This window comes from Chiloscyllium plagiosum, unplaced genomic scaffold (assembly GCF_037043375.1).
Source record: "Chiloscyllium plagiosum isolate Xiang-an unplaced genomic scaffold, Cpla_swu_hap1 HiC_scaffold_1, whole genome shotgun sequence".
NCBI classification, from domain to species: domain Eukaryota; kingdom Metazoa; phylum Chordata; class Chondrichthyes; order Orectolobiformes; family Hemiscylliidae; genus Chiloscyllium; species Chiloscyllium plagiosum.
The window spans coordinates 109,536,527-109,561,032 of NW_028270139.1; the positions used below are offsets into that span (position 1 = coordinate 109,536,527).

Here is a 24,506-nt window from a genome sequence, read left to right on the forward strand (position 1 = left end):
ACACGGGGAGAATGTGCAAACTCCACATAGTCAGTCGCCTGAGGCGGGAATTGAACCCGGGTCTCTGGCACTGAGAGGCAGCAGTGCTAACCACTGTGCCACCATGTAACCCTTCATTTCCCACATCTAGCCAACTAGCCTGCACATCTCTGGACACTGTGGGCAGTTTAGCATTGCCAATGCACCTAACCTGTATGTATTTGGACTGTGAGAGGAAACTGGAGCAAAGCAAACAAACACAAAGAGAATGTGCAAACTCCACACAGTCACCTGAGGGTGGAATCTAACCCAGGTCCCTGAGCAGTAGTGCTAACCACTGAGCCATCCCGTCACTCTTAATGCGAATGTCTCTCAGTCTCTCGTCTATTAAAATATGTTCAGCTTTTCTATTTTTCCTACTAAGGTGAATAACTTCACATTCCAGATAGTACATTCTACCTAACATATTCTTGCCCACTCACCTAAATTGACAGGAAAATTAGGATGAAACATGTCATACTAGATACTTAATAAGCTTTAAATGGCTGAGAGTTGAAATGGCATTCACCTCATGCACTTAGATAAACTAACAAGAGAGATAGTATTCAATGGAATGCAAACCTCCTGCCAGAACACATTCTCTCCCCAACTGTGTTGAGTGAGGGAAAGATAATCACTGGGAAGAGTTAATGATTTATACCACCCAACATTGATATCACTGGGAAACAGTAACAGTATGTTTTTTGCCATACTTCGCTCACGAAGAAACCCCATTGTATTCACTATCATTATTTGGTGTTTTAATGTGAAGAAATTAAAGTGTCCGCAGAGATATATTAGGACTGACGGAAATTAGAGTTGATTTGTAATCCAAAATTAATTTTGTCATGTGGAGTTGGTTAGTTCAGTTGCCCAGAGTGATAGGTCCAATCCCTGTAGTAGGAGCTGGAAAGTTCATACAGGGGCTGTTTCTTTACACTTAATGTAGAGTGGTCCCCAAAGAAAACTCACTTGATCCTAAATATTAACTCTGTTTCTTTCTCTAGACAGATTCTGCTGGATCTGCTGAGTTTCTTCTGCACTTTCAGATCTGCAGTATCCGTAATATTCTGCTTTTATATCACGGTTACAGTTTACGTTTGTTCGGAACATTGAAATTAAAAAAGGAAGTGAAATGTATACGTGGTGAAAAGTCTCAAATCAAATGCTGGAAATCCTGGTCTGAACGAGGAGGCGGGCATTGAGGACAGTGTTGGTTTATTGGAAGCGGCGAGCGGCAGGAGGTGAGAACTTTAATCGCCCAGCGTTTGGTTCCAGTTGGAGAATGGTCAGAAGGAGCCGAGTTAGGGAATCATCAGCTCCCCCCGACTTCTCTCTGAACCTGAGCTGGCGAAATCGAAGCGTTTTGTTTTAGTTCCAAAAAGTAGGGAAGAATTAGAATATCTGGGAATAATGCCTTTTGGGAAGACTCCACGGTAAATTTGCTGAAAGTATTTGGACGGGATGCGATCTGCAAAGTTGGGGGATGGAAATGTTAGGAATTAATTTGCTTTTTCTGTGTTTTTTTTTAGTGTATGTAGATTCAGATTCCTCCCTGCCGTGTTGTTCACTTTGCAGGCGGTAAGGACTGCAGGTGGTGAGTAGCGAAAATGATATTCCGTGGCTCGAACTCTGTTAGAACAGTTATCAAGAGCCGTGGATTACTATTTTGTTGTTGCTGACGTTCAGGAACATCCTTTGGATGTTGTTTGGTCAGTTTCAGGCTGTGAAGGTCAAAATTGTGAAGATGCCTCAGGGTCAGTGGCTCAGAAAGCTGTGGAGAAGAGCCATGGATTCGCCTTAAAGCATTTCAACCAGTTCACCAAACAGGCGGCAGACCGGAAGGCACGGCGTGGGGAAGGGATGATACCTTTCGTTGGACTCACCGATAGTGAGTAAGAGCCATTGCACACACCAGGCTATTCTGAATTTCTCTACTGTGCATAGATATGGCATCTTGAAGTTGTTAGCTACTAACACGCCTAATGTTTAGATGCCTCCCACTTCCTATTATCTGCATTAGAATGGTTTATAATGAACCATTGGAGGCAATGCTGCAAGACAGAGACTAAAATTGTAAACTTGACCCGAGTTTGGTTTCAGTCTCTCTCCCGCAATGAATTCAATCTTCAATAATCTCTCTTTAGTTTTTTAATCCTTATCCAAACAAACCAGTCTTTACTGAGTACACACATGGCCCTCATTGGGTTTTATTGCTATCTAAACAGCGGCAACCCGCTGTGAGGGAAGTTCAGGAGAAACCATCGATTCTGAATCATAACTGGCAGTTCCACTTCCATCACGCCCTGTTATGATCTGGGTAAATCTGGTTTATTTTATTTGAATCGCTAAGTTCGCGAACAGGATAAAATATATAAATTTACATTCAGTCTATTAGAAGAATTAAGATTGTGTGTGATTTTGACTTTCAAGCTCAGGAAGCACAGGGATATTGAAACTAATCAAGACCATAACAGATAGAAGGAGAATTAGACCATTCGGCCTATCGAGTATGCTCTGCTGTGTGATCATATAATCCTGAAAGTGCGGAAAGTAGCTATTAGGCCCATCGATCCCATACCGATCCTCTGAAGAGCAACTCCATCCGTACCCACCCCCCGCCCCGGACATCGACCCTGTCCCGGTAACCCAACATATCCAATGCCTAACCCACCTGGCCTGTACATCCTTGGAAACTATGGGGCAATGAAACAATATTTCAATCAAATCCTCCCCTTATCCTTCTAAACTCCATCGAGTACAGACCCAGAGATCTCAACTGCTCTTCCTATGACAAGTCTTTCATCCCTGAGATCATTCCTGTAGAATTTCCCCCAAGGCCAGCACACTGTTCCTTATAAAAGGGCTCAATATTGCTCACAATATTCCAAATGGGGTCTGATCAGTCACTTATACAGCCTCAGCAGTACAATTTTATAAAATAAAATCCCACAGTTGGAAACAGGCCATTTGGCCCAACAAGTCGACACCAATCCTCCAAAGAACATCCCACCCACTCCCATCCCCTACTCTATCCCTGTAACCCTGCATTTCCTGAGGCTAACACACCTAACCTATGCATCCTTGAATACTATGGGCAATTTACCACGGCCAATTATTCACCTAACCTGCATGTCTTTGCACTGTGGGAGGAAACCAGTGTGCCCAGTGGAAACCCACACAGACACAGGGGGTGGAATGTGCAAACTCCACACAGAGATCGCCCGAGGCTGGAACCTGCCCAGGTCCCTGGCATTGTGAGGCAACAGTGCTAACCACTGAGCCACCATGCCATGTCAATCCCTGTTCTTTTATTCTAGCTCTCTTGAAATAAATGCTACCATCACATTTGCTTTCCTAACAGCCAACTATACCTGCATTTTAACCTAAGAGAATCCTAAGGAGAGTAGGCAAAGAAGTGGCAGATAGAATACAATGTGGGAAAGTATGAGATAATGCACTGTGGTAGGAAGAGCGGAGGCCAGGAAAGGCTTCAGAAATCCTGGTTTAGTTTAGATTAGATTAGATTAGATTCCCTACAGTGTGGAAACAGGCCCTTCTGCCCAACAAGTCCACATCGACCCTTCAAAGAGCAACCCACCCAGACCATTCCCCTACATTTTATCCCTGCACCTAACACTACGGGCACTTTGGCAAGGCCAATTCACCTAACCTGCACATCTTTGGACTGTGGGAGGAAACCGGAGCACCCGGAGGAAACCCACGCAGATACGGGGAGAATGTGCAAACTCCACACAGACAGTCACCCAAGGTTGGAATCAAACCTGCGACCCTGGTGCTGTGAGGCAGCAGTGCTAACCACCAAGCCACCCCAACTCTGGGACCTCAGGGAAGATTTCGAGTTCCCCTGCCTTGTCCTTTTTGTCTTGTTTGTCAATTACAGATTTCCGCGTCCCTTTCAATTGGGCGCTTAATTCTATTACATACTGCCGAATTTTGTCTTTTCATGGACCCACATCGGTGCCACCTGTGATTATTGTCTCTGCTAATTGCATTGCTTGCGCGGTCTTTAATTCATATGGTGTTAGCCCGGTTTGTGATTTGTGGTGGCTCTTAATTTCATTCGTATGGGTGGCAGCACTTCAGCCCCTGTTCTGTCTGAGGTTTGTGTAGCCTTAGCTAAAGTATTTTTGAGCATTCTATTCATTCTCTCTCTACCATCCCTGAGCTCTGGGGGTGATAGGGGATGTGAAATTTTTGTCTAATGCTGAGTAATTGGCAGACAGTCTTTATGACTTTGATTGTAAAATGCGTCCCTTGGTCGTAGCCGATCTGGAGGGGTACCCCCCACCTCGGGATTACCTCCTCCTCTAATATTCTGGCTCCAGTGGTCGCAGTTCAGCATTTGGTTGGGAATACCTGTACCCACTAGGTGAATTGGTTTATGGTGACCAGGCAGTACGCTTTCCCACAGAATGGTGGTAGTGGCCTTGTAAAATTCACCTGAAGATGTTCCCAGGGTCCCCTAGGTCTGGGCTGGTGTCCCATCCTAACTTTTATGGGTCTCCCTGGGTTATGTTGTGCACAAACCATGCATCTGTGGCAGTACTTGGCCACGTGTCTTTCCATTCCCTTCCACCACCACTCTCTCCTTAGGCTCTATCTGTATGGGAGAGCCCGTGATGCAGTTCCAGCAATGTGTTCTGTATACACACTGATGCTACCACCTTGTCTGCTCACCTCCAGACACCATTCTCCCCTTTGAATGCCCTCTGCAGTTCCCATTTCTCTCTCTCTTCCTGCACAGTGTCCTCCAGTCGCTGCTGAATTTGGTTAGCGTGTTTTGCTAATTCAATAGTGGCTATTGCAGCCTCGTCAATGACTTCTTGTTCTAAGGCTTTCTAAGCTGCTCGGTCTGCTACCTGATTTCTTTTGAACTTTAAGAGAAAGTGAGGGCTGCAGATGCTGGAGATCAGAGCTGAAAATGTGTTGCTGGAAAAGCGCAGCAGGTCAGGCAGCATCCAAGGAACAGGAGAATCGATGTTTCAGGCATAAGCCCTTCTTCAGGATTCCTGATTCTCCTGTTCCTTGGATGCTGCCTGACCTGCTGCGCTTTTCCAGCAACACATTTTCAGCTTCCTTTGAACTTTAGTTAACTTTGGCTCTCTTTTGCTGGCTCCCTTTGATGGCCTTTTCTTTTTATTACTGCAGCCTCTCTTGGCTGTCACTGGCACGCAATAGTGTCTGAATTCTTAATTGGTGTTTAATCGGGGATCCCCCTGCAATGGTGAACCCTCTTCTGCCCCCATGCCACCATGTAGTCATGGACTACACTGAAGGCATATTGACTGTCTGTATATATATTCACGGTTTTTCCTTTTACTAGTTCCAGTGCTTTGGTGAGTGCTACCAGTTCTACTACCTGTGCAGACTGACTTCCATCAATCCTTTCAGATAAGTTTTTAACCTATCATTTACCACAGCCCATCCTGTTCGGGGTGACCCTGCTACATATTTTTGTGACCTGTCCACAAAGATGGCCTCCTGGGCTGTGTCTAGGGTGGTATCTTTTACTCGCCCCCTATCCTCATCCTCATCCCCATCCATATTCCCACAGCTGTGCAGTTCCCCTGTGTCTAGAATTCCCTCAGCTGGGTTTTCTCCTGTATCCCTAACTATTACCATGGACCCCAACTTGGGGGTAAAAGAACTGCCTCCCACTTTGCCCTTCTCATACTGGAGACGGCCCTCACTTTCCCTGTGTTTAGCATCTCTACTAGGGTGTGTTTAATGTGGAGGATGACATTCCCTGTCATTACTATGGGCTCGCTAACCCTAACGGCCCAAACAGCACAGTCTAAGGCTGCTATGCACCTGCCAACCCGTTGACTACTGGCCCTTCTGTAGTTGAGTAGTACTCTATGGGCCTTCTCCTGCTACCATGGTCTTGGGTGACCACTGCAGAGTAAAACCCTCCCTCATTATTACAGCGGATGTGAAAATCCTTGCTGGGATCTGTCAGCCTTACCTGATATGAGTTGAGTTTTAAGTTGACTGTATGCCTCCTCCTGTTCTGGCCCCCAGGTTACAGATTCCAAGGAGAGCTTGCCTCCTTTAGTTAATCTCTTGATCAGTTCAGCCAATTTTGCAAACTCGGGAATAGAGCTCCGACTGTAGTTGAATAGCCCCATGACCTTTCTGACACCCCTGACAGTGGCAGCTCATGCCATCTGTTGGATTGCCTTCTTATGGTTGTTGGGCATTTCTTTGAGTCCCTGGGATATAAGGTGTCCCCGGTATAAGACTGGTGTTTTGCCAGTCTGTGCCTTTGTGGGGCTAACTTTTAATCCTGTAGTTGCCAATTCCTGTAATACTAGACGTAAAACTTCCTGGTGTCCTGACCCAGACTCTGATAGTTAGAATATCATCTACATATAAGAGGGCAGTGCTACCCTCTGCTAAATCTATTCTTTTCAGAATGTCGCTCATCACCCTGCGAAAAATAGTGGGGCTGTTGTGGAACCCTGTGGCAGGTGAGTCCACATGTACTGCCTGTCCCTTACTATAAAAGTGAATTTATTCTGGGACTCAGGGTGTAATAGGATAGACCAGAACCCATTGGCTATGTCTAAAACAGTAAAGGTCTTGTGTTCGGGAGAGCCAAGTCATTTAAAATGGTGGAGGGGTCTGCTACAAATGGGTTCAATTTGGGGGTGACCTTATAGAACATAGAACATGGAAAAGTACAGCACAGAACAGGCCTTTTGGCCCATGATGTTGTGCCAAGCATTAATCCTAATGAAAAATAAAATAACAACCTCTGCACCCCTCAATTCACTGCTATCCATATGTATGTCCAGCAGTCACTTAAATGTCCCCAATGACTCTGCTTCCACCACCACTGCTGGCAACACATTCCATGCATTCACAACTCTTTGTTTAAAGAACCTTCCTCTGATGTCCCCTCTATACCTTCCTCCTAATATCTTAAAACTATGACCCCTCATACCAGTCAATCTTGCTATCCCAGTAAAGTGAATCATTTTATTTGTGTGGGGTAAGGGTAAGTTTGTGATAGATACGGCCATTCCTGTGTCTACTCGAGTTTCACATTTTCTCCCTCCTATTACTTCGGGTACGTAAATTCGCCTCTCTCCCTTACCCTCACGAGTGTGGACAGCTGGTTGTCAGCTCTGCTGACCTCAGGACTCTGTGGTGTTCCGGGTGGTGTTTGGGGGTGCTTCAATGTGTCCTATTCTGTTGCAGTAGCTGCAGTATTTTACATTGTTCCCTGCTCTATTCCCTGCTCATGGGGCCCTACATTCTCTCTAGCAAAGCCTCCCTGCCAGCCACAGTTGTGGCAGGATTGCTTTATTCTACTCTCCCCTCCATTCAGGTCAGCTGCTTTGTCAGGTCTTGCCTTATTGCTGGAGCTTCTGCCTCCTGCACCCAGCTAGCTCACACAACGAGATCATCATCATCCTGGGGCATTATTACTCCCATTTTCAGGATGGCTTGGTGGGCGCTAGAGAGCCCATCCCTAAAAGCTTGGATGAATGCCTGATTCCCCCTGATCTGGGTTCGCTCGCCCTGAGCATTCCTGATAGACCCTAAATAATCGTTCCCTATACTCAAAGGCTCCTTCCCCTTTAATTTGCTTAGTGGTCGTGATCTTGCTCCAGTTCATGGGAGCATTTCCCAGCACCCTCCGGATTTCTTCTTTAAAGTCAGTGAAGGGGGCCTGCTGGGCATCGATCTCGGTTGTAAGGGCAATGGCATGTGTCCACCGCCCTTCCCTCAAGTCTCAGGCTGCTGTGGGATCGGGTCAGCCAGCTACCTGTCACCATTTGTCCACTGGGCAAGCTGCCCAGACCAGCTGGTGTATGTCTCTCAGGTGTAGTTGGTGCCCTACCCATACACTGTCCAGCTTTCCCAGAACCTGGTGTTTGTGCTGCAGGGCTGTAATTTGCCCAGAGACGCCATAATTTGCTGCCTCTCCCCTGGGGTGAAGGGTTTATAATTTGCTTTGGGTGGTAAGTCTGCTCCTCCTCTAGTAACTGGCGCTAAGTTATACTTGTGCATGGTTCGTCCGACAGAGGGAGCAGTTGGTCCCTGCTGGATGGTCTCGTAAGGAGGAAGCGAATCCATGTCTGAATTTTTGTGCACCCTTCTTGGATCCTGCTCCAACTCTTGTATTCTGTCCTCCAGCTCTTTAATTTGTTCTTGGCCCTTTCTCCACCTACTCGTGGAGGCACTTACTTGTTCAATTGGGCCTGCTAATTGATGCAGTAACATTACCCCTATCTGTTTGGTTTTATTCCGTTTGTTTACCTATCCACCCTCTCTGTTATGCTACTGTCTGGGATGGATCCCAATCAATTTTCTTCTTTGCTCTGTCAACCCTTGTCTGTCTGCCTTGTATTTCCCAATAAGGGAACCTGCAGTGTCCCCCCTTAAAACTTTGATCCGCCATTTAGCAGATTGTGTACCCCCGGATACCACCAACAGTAAAGTGTTCCTAACCAGTGGGGACATCTCTACCCCTGGCCAATAATACTGTCCAAGCATCATCCGTATGGCCATAGCAGCCTCCTAGCAAGGTGTACTCTCTAGCGGTGGGACTTCTTTACTCTCCCAGCCACCACTACTAGTCGGTACCTACCAGTCAGCTGGGAACACTGGCTCAATAGGGTGTGCTCTCTACCGGTGGGACTCCTGTACCTGCCCGGCCACCTCTACTGACCCAACCCCTCCCGATAGGCCCAGAAACCTACCTCTAGCCCAGTGTGCTCTCTATTGGTGGAACTCTTTGCCCTCCCGGCCACCGCCACTATTCAAGCTCTGATTTTCTACTATGGATTGACAGGGTAACACAGTAAAAACAATGACTGCAGATGCTGGAAACCAGATTCTGGATTAGTGGTGCTGGAAGAGCACAGCAGTTCAGGCAGCATCCAAGGAGCTTCGAAATCGACATTTCGGGCAAAAGCCCTTCACCGCGGCTCCCTCGCCACCAGACGCCTGGAGGAAGAACACCTCATCTTCCGCCTCGGAACACTTCAACCCCAGGGCATCAATGTGGACTTCAACAGTTTCCTCATTTCCCCTTCCCCCACTTCACCCTAGTTCTAAACTTGCAGCTCAGCACTGTCCCCATGACTTGTCCGGACTTGTCCTACCTGCCTATCTCCTTTTCCACCTATCCACTCCACCCTCTCCTCCCTGACCTATCACCTTTATCCCCTCCCACACTCACCCATTGTACTCTATGCTACTTTCTCCCCACCCCCACCCTCCTCTAGCTTATCTCTCCATGCTCCAGGCTCACTGCCTTTATTCCTGATGAAGGGCTTTTGCCCGAAATGTCGATTTCGAAGCTCCTTGGATGCTGCCTGAACTGCTGTGCTCTTCCAGCACCACTAATCCAGAAGGGGAAGTTGAAGTGTTGGGCCACGGGGTGGTGTGGTTGATTGGTGCGGGTGTCTCGGAGATGTCCCCTAAAGCGCTCTGCTAGGAGGCGCCAGTCTAACACAGTTACTCAGTGTCCACACTTCACACTTTGGTAACATGCGCTCCATTGAGGTTTGGCTCTTGGTCAGAGTGATCAGCTCCTCTTCCTCACCACATTGGAAATTACAAGTACAAATGGCACCTGACTTAATTAAAACTCTAACTGGACTCTGTTGTTTGTCCCTACAGAGTCCAATGTTACCTGACTTTGCCACTTGTGCTTCACAACTCCTCGTGCCCTTGGCGCCTCAATTCCTCCTTCAAATCCCAACCTTCACATGGGGGGGCTACCCCTCTTAACAACCAGTTTAGGGCAGGGTTTTGAGACAGGCACGCCCTTGTCCTCTGGCTGTTTCATCACAAGCAGCAGGTTCTTACAACAGTTGACGCAGTTAACACTCATTCTCCACAGGCATGCACTTACATTTTTTAAACACAGTACTATAGCAAGTTAGACATTACAATTGGTATACCTTTTAAACTGGCCCGGTCTGACTCTTCCCGTTTGCAGGTACAAATTGATTCTTACCCCAGCTCCCCGATCGTGGCCTTCGACCAGGGCACCAGTGAAAGGAACCCTGCTGCTCACAGCACCAATTGTTTGTTATGGGAAAAATCACCAGCCTCAGAATCAGCCAGGGTTCATCGAGAAGAGTTTATTGTACAAGGAAATACCAGAGCTCCGGGGAGAGAAAGACACCAACAGCACAGTGGTCAGCTGCGAGTCCTCTCTCAACCTGGAGCACATGTCAAGATATTTTTATATGTTTGTAATATAATAGGTTAGTGATGAGGTTATTGTCTCTGTATTATAGTTTGTTTATTGTAAACATTGCAGAATCATTGATAGCTTTGGTGCAGTCATTGTCAGTTCCAGCACAGCCTTTGTTAACTTCAGTGTGGTCATTGTCAGTTTCAGTGCAGACATTGTCAATTTCAGCATCTGCGCAGAAGTCCATTAGTGTGATAATGGGCGCTAATGACTTTCTGTGAAGGACGGTTACTGCAGCCCTGGCTATTAGCACTTTGTTTGAGTCTGCATCAAGCTATTAACATTTCTATCAAAGTTGTTGGCTGGACCCAGACACTTCAGCGGGCAGAATATGCTACTTATGTGTATTCTCTCCCCCACCTGTCTTAAACTAATCAACTAGGTTGTGAGTGCATTGTGCTGGCATTCTGGTGGCTCCAGGCAGCATCTGCGTTTGCTCTCAATTCCCACTTCGAGACTTGCCCCAACAACTTTCCTTATGCCCGAAACGTCGATTCTCCTGTTCCTTGGATGCTGCCTGACCTGCTGCGCTTTTCCAGCATAAACAAAAAGGGCCCGAATGTACTTTTCAAATCTAGCCTAGTGGGAGCCTGTCCAATTACCCCCTCTCTGCAAAAAGAACTCCAAGGCATTGTAACCTTGTTAAAAGAAACAGCATTGTGACACCTCCCCCCCTTAAAAAAACAACATCAATATCCAAAGATGGCTTCATTTTTCAAAACCCCAAAAAATAGTGGTTAATACCCTAAAACACGCACACACATTCACTGACTATAAACACACAAACACGCATAACTACATTCGGATTTAGTCTGTAGTACTCCCACCACTGAACGCCTTCATCTCTCATTTGAATCTTGATAATGCATCGACAATCACGTTTTCTCGACCTGCCACCTGCACAATTTTCAAATCAAATTGCTGTAACAACAAGCTCCATCTAAACAGTCTGGCATTTTTGTCCTTCAATTTCTCCATAGATTTCAATGAGTTATGATCAGTGTATACGATCGTTTCACATGTGTTACTGGTAGTATAAACACTGAAATGTTGTAGTGCCAACACCAAGCTCAAAATCCCTCTCTCCACTATTGAATATGTCTGTTGATGAACTTTCAACTTCGTTCAGAGATACCCAATAGGTCTCTCTATCTTCTTGTTATCTTCCTGCAGGAGCACAGCACCGACAACCACATCACTGACCTCAATAGCCGTCTTGAAAGGCTTTGTGTAATCAGGTGTGGCTAATACTGGGGCAGTGGTTAACACAGTCTTCAGGCTGTCAAACGCCCTCTGACAGTCTGCTGTCCATTGAAACTTCTTGTCTTTCTTTAGTAATTCAGTGAATGGAGCTGCCACACTGCTAAAATTCAGCACAAACTTTCAATAAAATCCACTCAACCCCAGAAACCATAGTATTGCTATTTTTGTCGAGGGTGTGGGAAATTCCCCAATTACTTTTGTTTTCGTATCCCGTGGCGCCATTTGTCAGTGTCTAATAACATGGCCCAGGAAGGTGACTTGGGCTTTTGACAAATTCACTTTTAGCTAGGTTTATCACCAAGCCTGCCTTCCGAAGTCAATTGAATAAGTCCGATAAATGTTGCAAATGTTCATTCAATGAGTGACTAAAAATCACCAGGTCATCGATGTAGTCAACACAGTTGGGTCAACTGGCAATGACCTAATTAGTTAATCTCTGAAATGTGGCTGTACCGTTTTTCATACCAATTGACAAGACATTAAACTGATACAGACCATTTGGCGTTATGAAAGCCGAAATTGCCTTTGCTCTTTCTGACAATGGTACCTGCCAGTAACCTCTGGGCAAATCCAATTTAGAAATGTAAGTTGCTTGTCCCACCTTTTCAATATAGTCTTCCAACCATGGAATCGGATATGCATCAGTCTTTGTAACTGCAATGATTTTGTGATAGTCCACACATAACTGTTGGGTACCATCTGGCTTTGGCACCTTTACACTAGGTGAGCTCCAGTCACTGTAAGCCACTTCAATTATATCATCTTGGAGCATGCATTCAATCTCCTTCTGAACCTGTGTCAACTTTAGAGGGTTATGCCTATAAGGATGTTGTTTAATCAAAACAGCATCTCCTATATCTACATCGTGCACAATTAAGTTAGTACGTCCTAGTTTATTTCCACATATCTCCCCATGTGATAGGAATAACTCAGGTCATTTTGATTTTTGTCAAGAAAGTAATTCAATAATTTATCCCAATTTTTGACAACTTCCTCATTTAATTTGAGGAATGTCCAATTCAGAATCCTCTGAATTTGGTTCTTCCCTCTATGTTGTAATCATTAACACCTTCTCCTCCTGCTTTCCTTCCCTGTCAAAATATCTCTTGAGCATACTTACATGACACACACTGTGAGATTTCTTCCTGTCTGGAGTCCCCATCAAGTAGTTCACTTCACTCAATTTCCTTTAGATTTGATAAGATCCACCAAACCTTGCTTTTAAGGGTTCACCTATTACTGGAAGTAAAACACTATTACTGATATCTGATATTTCAGATAGCAAAATTGCAAATTTTTAATTCCTTGCCTACTTCCTGTTTCATTGCATGCCATGATATTTTTTAAATGCTGCCTAGCCAACTCCCCGGCTCTATTTAATCATTCTCTAAAATTTGACACACCATCCAAATGCATGGTCTCTGAATTATGACTTACTAACTTCTCCTTAATTAATTTTAATGGTCCTCTCACTTCATGCCCAAAAACTAATTCAAATGGACTGAATTTGGTCGATTCATTTGGTGTATCTCTGATAGCAAAAAGTACAAACAGAATTCCCTTATCCCAATCATCCAGATAATCCTGACTATAAGCCCTCAACATGGTCTTTAGTGTTTGATGCCACCTTTCCGCGATTCTGGATGGTACACAGTAGATTTGAATTGTTGTATGCCTAAGCTGTCCGTAACTTCTTTGAATAGTTTGGATATGAAGTTTGACCCTTGATCTGACTGTATCTCTATTGGTAGTCTGTATCTAGTAAAAAATCTGAGTAATCCCTCTTCAATCCTTTTAGCTGTGATATTGTGTAATTGAACAGCCACTGGAAATCTAGTTGATACATCCATTATTGTTAACAAATACTGATTCAGTTTTTGTTTAGGTAGGGGACCTATGCAATAAATTAAGACTCTTGTAAAAGGACCCTCAAATACTGGGATAGTTATTAAAGCTGCAGTTTTATTACCACCTGTAGTTTTACAATTATCTGACATTTGGGCGGCACGGTAGCACAGTGGTTAGCACTGCTGCTTCACAGCGCCAGAGACCCGGGTTCATTTCCCGCCTCAGGCGACTCTCTGTGTGGAGTTTGCACATTCTCCCCGTGTCTGCGTGGGTTTCCTCCGGGTGCTTCGGTTTCTTCCCACAATCCAAAAATGTGCAGGTTAGGTGAAATTGGCCAAGCTAAATTGCTCGTAGTGTTAGGTGAAGAGGTAAATGTAAGGGAATGGGTCTGGGTGGGTTACGCTTCGGCGGTTCAGTGTGGACTTGTTGGGCTGAAGGGCCTGTTTCCACACTGTAAGTAATCTAATCTAAATGTCTGGCAAAATTCAACTGCATGCGTGTGCAGTCCAGGCCAGTAAAAATGTCTTTGTATTTTATCCTGTGTTTTCCTCCCTCCTAAATGACTTCGAAGTGGCAGCTCATGTGCCACTTGCAAAATGTCCTTTCTATACACCACTGGCAATACGATTTGATGAATTTCTGCCCATTTCTCATCTGCTTGAAAATGTGATGATCTCCATTTCCTGTTGTGTCTCAACTATCTGATTGAACACAGTCTCTGCTAATGTCACTTCAGCTTCCTTATCAATGCCCTTTGATCTCTCCTCTTTCAACTGGTGACCCTGTGACCTAGTTACTACACAATCAGGGAAGATTCCTGGATAAAAATCCAGCATTGCTTCAGTTACCTGAGTCGCCATTGGCCTTTCAACCACAGTAGGCAGCACATCTATCGGTGAATCAGCTATATCATTTGAAAGGACAAATTGTATTCTGGAGCTGAGAGTTCGTCCAGTACTCCTACCACAAATTCTCCACTCTTTTCTGGACACTCTAGCCTCACTTTACATAACTGAGCACTTTTTGTCTCACCATGAATTCCTGCTACCAGTACCTTTTCTGGCAATAGTTCTTCAGGAGTACATATCTACTCATCCTTCAGCATCACAGACTGAGAGGATTCTGTGTCCCTTCATATTGTAACCTCTTTACCTGCTACTGCTGGCTTTTGTGAATAAACTTTACCTTTGCAGGTATATTTTTTAAGCAGCTCCGACATTTCCTCTTCAACCAACCTCCGATCAGCTTGTACATGCTGATGCAGCTTTCTAGCTTCCACTGTGCTTTCTTTCACTATTCCAACAAAACTCCCAGACTTGTCCTATTTTCCTATATCTGGCTTTTTCCTAGCACACCAACACTGTGATTTCATGTGGCCTACTTTATTGCAATGAAAACACTGGAGCTTTTTACCTTCTCTATCCCTTTCAAGGGTTTCCTTTTTACCCTGTGGTAAGTTATCCTTCTGATCTTCACTGAGCTCTTCCTCTCCCTTTCCATGTGACAATTTCTCTTTGCCCCAATTTCAATCCCTCATGGACTGAAATTGATTCTGGAAGCCAAACCATGCTTTATGGACCAGCTCATAATCATCAGCCATTTCAGCTGCTAACCTCGCTGTTTCAACTCTCTGCTCTTCCTCACTAAGCTTTACTTCAGCTTTCATCTCCATCCTTTTAAGCTGACTTTCCTTTCTAAGTGTCATTTTCTGAAGTTCAAACTCTTTTTTTTCCCTTCTGCTAAAGCCCTTTGCTCATTTTCTTTCTCTTCCAATTTTAATTGTAACTCAAAGAATTTCATTTCTGATTCTAACTGAAGCTTCTTCATTTGCAATTGAAGTTTAGCTATTTCCACAGATCCTGATGGGGTTTCCAGCAAATTTAAATGCTGAGCTACTGCTGCAATAAACACATCTTTCTTCACATTAGGAGGTAACTTCAACTCCAGCTTGTCTACTAATTCCCACAGGAGAAAGTGAGGACTGCAGATGCTGGAGATCAGAGCTGAAAATGTGTTGCTGGAAAAGCGCTTTAGCTGAAAATGTGTTGCTGGAAAAGCGCTTTTAGCGCATTCCTGAAGAAGGGCTTATGCCCAAAACGTCGATTCTCCTTGGATGCTGCCTGACCTGCTGCGCTTTTCCAGCAACACATTTTCAGCTACTAATTCCCACAGCTTGGTCTTATCCTTTTGTAAAACCCACAAGGTCACTTCTTCCACCTCCAGAACCGCCTTGTTGACTAAAAGAGCCATTGGTAACCAAGTGCTGTTTAAACCAACCAAACCAACACCCGAAATAAAAGACTCTAATATCTACCACTCGCTGTTTAAATCCCACAAAGAGCCCCCAATCTGTTATGGACCAAGCCCAACCTCTCAAAACATTTGTAAGCAGGTAACCCAGACCGTAACTTTACTATTGTTTTAGGTAAGTGTATAGTGGATATTCCCGGAGTGAATTAGCTGGTTTGACTGCCAAGTTTTAAACAACCAATTTATTTACAAAATTATGGAATGAAACACAAGGAACAGAAAATGGAATACCGGATAACTTATCCTATCCAAAGCCCTGACAGACTATCCCAACTTAATTATGCTGTTCCAAAAATACTTGCAACAGTCCCAGTAAACACATCCCTTAGCACAAAGAGCAAAAATGAAACAAACTAGGGCTTACAGGCTTGAAGTTCGAGAGAGAGAGAGAGTACCCAGCTGGACTTGCCCTAGCTGCTTTTCTTCTCACGCACTGCTACTGAACTCTCATCTAAACAAAGGCGAGCTCCACAGCTAGATGGCCACTATCCTTTGATTATACCAGTTTTTTTAAGACATACAAGCTTCAGGCCGGATGCATTGTCTGTTGGGGTAAACAAAAAGGGCCCCAACAAACCTTTCAAACTCAACCGAGTTGGAGCCTGGCCAATTACCCCCTCTCTGGGGGAAAAGAACTCAAAGGCATGATAACCTTGACACGTACTCTTCCAAGTGCTGCTTCACAGTGATGCTGATTGTGAGAACACTCTTCCCAGATGTTTTTATTTCAAAAATATACCTTTATATATAAATATGGATATTTTTTATGAATATATAGTCACAAACGCAGTTCAGTTCTGTACAGCGCATATCAAGGAAACAAATAAACATTGGAGTTTGACTCTCTCCAGACAAACCAAAGGGATCTCTTTCACATACAAGGCTGCATTTCCATCCTCCCTCTGTCATCCAGACAGCCCTCCTCCACATGACCTCCATTCCCCGTTCCACTGCTCTAAAACCTCCCTGCAACACAATAATGACAGAGTTCCCCTTGTCCTCACTTACCATCCCATCAGTCTCCGCATCCAACGCATCATCCTTAAACACTTCCGCCAACTCCAACTAGACCCCAGCACCAAGAACCTCTTCCCTTCCCCACCACTCTGCCTTCTACAAGGACCACTGTCTTCGACAATCCTTGGTTTGTGCCACACTCCCCATCAAACATGCCCCCCCATCCAAAACCCCCAGGTACCCTCCCCTGCAAAAGATGCAAAACCTGCCAGCATGCCACTCCCCTCAACTCCAACCAGGGCCCCAAACAGTCCTTCCAGATGAGACAGGGGTTCACTTGCCTCTCTTCCAAAGTAGTTTACTGCATCAGGTGCTCCCAATGTGGTTTTCTCTACATCAGGTACACTGAATGCAAGCTTATGGAACGGTTCACTGAGCATCGCAGCTGGGCCTGCAGTGGCCGACCGGACCTCCCAGTCAACGCACATTTCAATTTCCCTAACCACTCCCTTTCCAACATGACCATCCTTGGCCTCCTCCATTGCCACTACAAACCACACCAGAAATTGGAGGAACAATGCCTTATCTTCTGTCTGGGCAGTCTACAGCCTGGAGGGCTCCACACTGAGTTCTCCAATTTCCCTTCCCATCCCCCAACTCCATTCCCAGCCCTTCCCCATTCCTTCTGCTGCTCCCTGCTACCAACCAGATGCATTCCTCCCATTGACCAACCAAGTCATACTCTCTACTTGTTGTCACAAAGCTGGTCCTTTTTATTAGATTAGGTTAGATTAGATTCCTTACAGTATGCAAACAGGCTCTTCAGCCCAACAAGTCCACATCGGTCCTCCGAAGAGTAACCCACTCAGACCCATTCTCCTGCCTAATATTTACCCCTGAATAATACACCTAACACTATGGGCAATTTAGAATGGCCAATTCACCTGATCTGCACATCTTTGGATTGTGGGAGGAAACCGGAGCACCTGGAGGAAACCCATGCAGACACGGGGAGAATGTGCAAACTCCACATAGACAGTTGCCGAGGTCGGAATCGAACTCGGGTCCCTCGCACTGTGAGGCAGCAGTGCTAACGACTGAGCCACTGTGCCGCCCAAAAATCAAAGATTCTGTGTCCTTGATTTTTTCAGAGGGGTTGTAAAACAGTCTGGACTCCGAATCAGCTGGGTTGGTACAGAGATGAAAAGGGTATTGGGAGACCTTTATGGTTATACATAAACTTTAAGTCACAGCTTTCATGTAGATGTAACCTATATAATGAAAGGGGAATGGTCAGTCCTGGAAGCTGAATTCTTGTTGTTAGTTAGTTCAGTGCAGCAGTGGACTGTGTGGAAACAGGCCACTAGACTCCTTCTCTTTCTAACTTCAACCTGTAAATCTCTATTTCAGTTTTACTCTGTGTTTAAGGGGTTTCTTTATTAGGACTGTCGTGTATTTTCAGAACAGCATAATGAAGTCTAGTTTGAATAGACTGAGTTCTCAGGGTATCCTATATTCTGTTCTTTGTGTTTCATTCAATAATTTTGTGAATAAATTTTTGTCTGTTTTAAAACCTGGTAGTCAACCTAGCTAGGTAAAAACAATGACTGCAGATGCTGGAAACCAGATTCTGGATCAGTGGTGCTGGAAGAGCACAGCAATTCAGGCAGCATCCGAGGACAGGCAAAATCGACGTTTCGGGCAAAAGCCCTTCATCAGGAATAAAGGCAGAGAGCCTGAAGCGTGGAGAGATAAGCTAGAGGAGGGTGGGGGTGGGAGAGAGTGGCATAGAGTACAATAGGTCAGTGGGGAAGGAGATGAAGGTGATAGGTCAGGGAGGAGAGGGTGGAGTGGATAGGTGGAAAAGGAGCTGGGCAGGTCGGACAAGTCCGGACAGGTCAGGGGATCGAGTTTCTGGAGGTTAGAAGCTAGGATGAGGTGGGGGAAGGGGAAATGAGGAAACTGTTAAAATCCACATTGATGCCCTGGGGTTGAAGTGTTCCGAGGCGGAAGATGAGGCGTTCTTCCTCCAGGCGTCTGGTGGTGAGGGAGCGGCGGTGGAGGAGGCCCAGCACCTCCATATCCTCGGCAGAGTGGGAGGGGGAGTTGAAATGTTGAGCCACTGGGCGATGTGGTTGATTGGTGCGGGTGTCTCGGAGATGTTCCCTAAAGCGCTCTGCTAGGAGGCGTCCAGTCTCCCCAATGTAGAGGAGACCGCATCGGGAGCAACGGATACAATAGATGATATTAGTGGATGTGCAGGTAAAACTTTGATGGATGTGGAAAGCTCCTTTGGGGCCTTGGATGGAGGTGAGGGAGGACGTGTGGGCGCAGGTTTTACAGTTCCTGCGGTGGCAGGGGAAAGTGCCAGGATGGGAGGGTGGGTCGTAGGGGGTCGTGGACCTGACCAGGTAGTCACGGAGGGAACGGTCTTTGCGGAAGGCGGAGAGGGGTGGGGAGGGAAATATATCCCTGGTGGTGGGGTCTGTTTGGAGGTGGCGGAAATGTCGGCGGATGATTTGGTTTATGCGAAGGTTGGTAGGGTGGAAGGTGAGCACCAGGGGCGTTCTGTCCTTGTTGCGGTTGGAGGGGTTGGGTCTGAGGGCGGAGGTGCGGGATGTGGATGAGATGCGTTGGAGGGCATCTTTAACCACGTGGGAAGGGAAATTGCGGTCTCTAAAGAAGGAGGCCATCTGGTGTGTTCTATGGTGGAACCGCTCCTCCTGGGAGCAGATACGGCGGAGGCGGAGGAATTGGGAATACGGGATGGCATTTTTGCAAGAGGTGGGGTGGGAAGAGGTGTAATCCAGGTAGCTGTAGGAGTCGGTGGGTTTGTAGAAGATGTCAGTGTCAAGTCGGTCGTCACTGATGGAGATGGAGAGGTCCAGGAAGGGGAGGGAGGTGTCAGAGATGGTCCAGGTAAATTTAAGGTCAGGGTGGAATGTGTTGGTGAAGTTGATGAATTGCTCAACCTCCTCGCGGGAGCACGAGGTGGCGCCAATGCAGTCATCAATGTAGCGGAGGAAGAGGTGGGGAGTGGTGCCGGTGTAATTACGGAAGATCAACTGCTCTACGTAGCCAACAAAGAGACAGGCATAGCTGGGGCCCATACGTGTGCCCATGGCTACCCCTTTGGTCTGGAGGAAGTGGGAGGATTCAAAGGAGAAATTGTTAAGGGTGAGGACCAGTTCGGCCAAACGAATGAGAGTGTCGGTGGAGGGGTACTGTTGGGAACGTCTGGAGAGGAAAAAACGGAGGGCTTGGAGGCCCTGGTCATGGCGGATGGAGGTGTAGAGGGATTGGATATCCATGGTGAAGATGAGGTGTTGGGGGCCGGGGAAACGGAAGTCTTGGAGGAGGTGGAGGGCGTGGGTGGTGTCTCGAACGTATGTGGAGAGTTCCTGGACTAGGGGGGATAGGACAGTGTCGAGGTAGGTAGAGATGAGTTCAGTGGGGCAGGAGCATGCTGAGACAATGGGTCGGCCAGGGTGGTCAGGCTTGTGGATCTTGGGAAGGAGGTAGAACCGGGCAGTGCGGGGTTCCCGGACTATGAGGTTGGAAGCTGTGGGTGGGAGATCTCCTGAGGTGATGAGGTTCTGTATGGTCTGGGAGATGATGGTTTGGTGATGGGGGGTGGGGTCATGGTCAAGGGGGCGGTAGGAGGAGGTGTCCTCGAGTTGGCGTTTGGCTTCAGCGATGTAGAGGTCAGTGCGCCAGACTACCACTGCGCCCCCTTTGTCCGCTGGCTTGATGGTGAGGTCAGGATTGGAGCAGAGGGATTGGAGGGCTGCGCGTTGTGAGGGTGAGAGGTTGGAGTGGGGGAGGGGGGTCGACAGGTTGAGGCGGTTAATGTCCCGGCGGCAGTTGGAAATGAAGAGGTCGAGGGCAGGTAATAGGCCAGCGCGGGGTGTCCAGGTGGATGCAGTGTGTTGGAGGTGGGCGAAGGGGTCCTCAGAAGGTGGGCGGGAGTCCTGATTGTGAAAGTAAGCTCGGAGGCGGAGGCGACGGAAGAATTGTTCGATGTCACGGCGTGTATTAAATTCATTGATGCGTGGACGGACGGGGACGAAGGTGAGTCCTTTGCTGAGGACTGATCGTTCGTCCTCAGTGAGGGGGAGGTCTGGGGGGATGGTGAAAACTCGGCAGGGCTGGGAGCTGGGAGCTGGTGTGGGTGTAGAGCTGGGAGTGGGGTCGGAGCCAGTACCTGGAGTGGGTGTGATGGTGGGGGGAATGGGGGTAGGGTCATGAGCAGGGGTAGTGTTCCCCTCGGGGTTCTGGGGGGTGGGGATAGTGACAGTGGGGTCTGTGGGGGGCGTGTCAGCAGAATGCAGGTGAGTGGCGCTGGTGGGGGCGGAAGTGGTGGCAGACACGGCAGTAGGGGTGGCGGAAGTCACTGAGCGTGTGGCATCGGCGATGATGTGAGGGCCAGAAGTGGCTGTGGGAGTGGCCATGATGGGGGCAGAAGTGACATCATCAATCAGCGTGGGGGTGGTAGCTGCATCAGCCGCATGGCTAATGGCGTTTCCGAGGCCAGGGGAATCTTCTGGAATGTTCAAGGAGCGCTGGTTATGGAGCTGGGTAGATAAAAGTTTGTTGTACTTACAGTTTTTGATGTTTGAGATGGAATTGAAATACTGTTTGTTGAGAGTATGAATTCTCCTGAGGATGTAGTACAGAGTGGGTCCTTTGCAATTCTGAGAGAGTGTGGCCCTCAGCTGAGGCAGGGCAGACTGTAGAGAGGTTAGGTACCGGCGCATTGCTGCAAGCGTAGAGCGGAGGATCTTGATGGAGAACCGTTGCTGGTGTTTTTGAATCTGTAATCTGTATTGTTTGTCCTGTTCGGGTCCGAACTCTGCTGGTTTAAAGGTGGTCCGGAGTCCGTGTGGGGTGAGTTGGTTACGGAGACAGGCACTGAGGAAGCAAATGTGGCTGTGATACCGAGTTTGTTTCAGGACATGGTTGAAGAGCTTCAGGGCTGAGGAAATGACCTGGGAGTTGCAATGAGAGAGAGACTCCCTGAGATTCTTGTAGAGAGAGGAGGAAAACTTCTTCAAGGCAGGCATCCTTGCAAGAGGATTCGCAGTAGGGTTAAAATCAACGAGGTAAAAACAATGACTGCAGATGCTGGAAACCAGAATCTGGTTTCCAGCATCTGCAGTCATTGTTTTTACCTCGTTGATTTTAACCCTACTGCGAATCCTCTTGCAAGGATGCCTGCCTTGAAGAAGTTTTCCTCCTCTCTCTACAAGAATCTCAGGGAGTCTCTCTCTCATTGCAACTCCCAGGTCATTTCCTCAGCCCTGAAGCTCTTCAACCATGTCCTGAAACAAACTCGGTATCACAGCCACATTTGCTTCCTCAGTGCCTGTCTCCGTAACCAACTCACCCCACACGGACTCCGGACCACCTTTAAACCAGCAGAGTTCGGACCCGAACAGGACAAACAGTACAGATTACAGATTCAAAAACACCAGCAACGGTTCTCCATCAAGATCCTCCGCTCTACGCTTGCAGCAATGCGCCGGTACCTAACCTCTCTACAGTCTGCCCTGCCTCAGCTGAGGGCCACACTCTCTCAGAATTGCAAAGGACCCACTCTGTACTACATCCTCAGGAGAATTCATACTCTCAACAAACAGTATTTCAATTCCATCTCAAACATCAAAAACTGTAAGTACAACAAACTTTTATCTACCCAGCTCCATAACCAGCGCTCCTTGAACATTCCAGAAGATTCCCCTGGCCTCGGAAACGCCATTAGCCATGCGGCTGATGCAGCTACCACCCCCACGCTGATTGATGATGTCACTTCTGCCCCCATCATGGCCACTCCCACAGCCACTTCTGGCCCTCACATCATCGCCGATGCCACACGCTCAGTGACTTCCGCCACCCCTACTGCCGTGTCTGCCACCACTTCCGCCCCCACCAGCGCCACTCACCTGCATTCTGCTGACACGCCCCCCACAGACCCCACTGTCACTATCCCCACCCCCCAGAACCCCGAGGGGAACACTACCCCTGCTCATGACCCTACCCCCATTCCCCCCACCATCACACCCACTCCAGGTACTGGCTCCGACCCCACTCCCAGCTCTACACCCACACCAGCTCCCAGCTCCCAGCCCTGCCGAGTTTTCACCATCCCCCCAGACCTCCCCCTCACTGAGGACGAACGATCAGTCCTCAGCAAAGGACTCACCTTCGTCCCCGTCCGTCCACGCATCAATGAATTTAATACACGCCGTGACATCGAACAATTCTTCCGTCGCCTCCGCCTCCGAGCTTACTTTCACAATCAGGACTCCCGCCCACCTTCTGAGGACCCCTTCGCCCACCTCCAACACACTGCATCCACCTGGACACCCCGCGCTGGCCTATTACCTGCCCTCGACCTCTTCATTTCCAACTGCCGCCGGGACATTAACCGCCTCAACCTGTCGACCCCCCTCCCCCACTCCAACCTCTCACCCTCACAACGCGCAGCCCTCCAATCCCTCTGCTCCAATCCTGACCTCACCATCAAGCCAGCGGACAAAGGGGGCGCAGTGGTAGTCTGGCGCACTGACCTCTACATCGCTGAAGCCAAACGCCAACTCGAGGACACCTCCTCCTACCGCCCCCTTGACCATGACCCCACCCCCCATCACCAAACCATCATCTCCCAGACCATACAGAACCTCATCACCTCAGGAGATCTCCCACCCACAGCTTCCAACCTCATAGTCCGGGAACCCCGCACTGCCCGGTTCTACCTCCTTCCCAAGATCCACAAGCCTGACCACCCTGGCCGACCCATTGTCTCAGCATGCTCCTGCCCCACTGAACTCATCTCTACCTACCTCGACACTGTCCTATCCCCCCTAGTCCAGGAACTCCCCACATACGTTCGAGACACCACCCACGCCCTCCACCTCCTCCAAGACTTCCGTTTCCCCGGCCCCCAACACCTCATCTTCACCATGGATATCCAATCCCTCTACACCTCCATCCGCCATGACCAGGGCCTCCAAGCCCTCCGTTTTTTCCTCTCCAGACGTTCCCAACAGTACCCCTCCACCGACACTCTCATTCGTTTGGCCGAACTGGTCCTCACCCTTAACAATTTCTCCTTTGAATCCTCCCACTTCCTCCAGACCAAAGGGGTAGCCATGGGCACACGTATGGGCCCCAGCTATGCCTGTCTCTTTGTTGGCTACGTAGAGCAGTTGATCTTCCGTAATTACACCGGCACCACTCCCCACCTCTTCCTCCGCTACATTGATGACTGCATTGGCGCCACCTCGTGCTCCCGCGAGGAGGTTGAGCAATTCATCAACTTCACCAACACATTCCACCCTGACCTTAAATTTACCTGGACCATCTCTGACACCTCCCTCCCCTTCCTGGACCTCTCCATCTCCATCAGTGACGACCGACTTGACACTGACATCTTCTACAAACCCACCGACTCCCACAGCTACCTGGATTACACCTCTTCCCACCCCACCTCTTGCAAAAATGCCATCCCGTATTCCCAATTCCTCCGCCTCCGCCGTATCTGCTCCCAGGAGGAGCGGTTCCACCATAGAACACACCAGATGGCCTCCTTCTTTAGAGACCGCAATTTCCCTTCCCACGTGGTTAAAGATGCCCTCCAACGCATCTCATCCACATCCCGCACCTCCGCCCTCAGACCCAACCCCTCCAACCGCAACAAGGACAGAACGCCCCTGGTGCTCACCTTCCACCCTACCAACCTTCGCATAAACCAAATCATCCGCCGACATTTCCGCCACCTCCAAACAGACCCCACCACCAGGGATATATTTCCCTCCCCACCCCTCTCCGCCTTCCGCAAAGACCGTTCCCTCCGTGACTACCTGGT

The 24,506-nt window shown here is 47.8% G+C and overlaps 1 protein-coding gene across 1 annotated transcript in view; it reads left to right on the plus strand.

Annotated features, from left to right (window-relative positions):
* The first annotated feature begins 902 nt into the window (after positions 1-902).
* Positions 903-24,506, plus strand: part of LOC122555438 (cryptic protein-like) — a 37,789-nt gene continuing 14,185 nt past the window's right edge. The window contains exons 1-3 of the mRNA XM_087993291.1: positions 903-1,454; positions 1,551-1,615; positions 1,736-1,909. Coding sequence (XP_087849417.1) covers positions 1,432-1,454; positions 1,551-1,615; positions 1,736-1,909 — 262 coding nt within the window. The 5' untranslated portion in view covers positions 903-1,431. The remainder of the gene's footprint in view (positions 1,455-1,550; positions 1,616-1,735; positions 1,910-24,506) is intronic.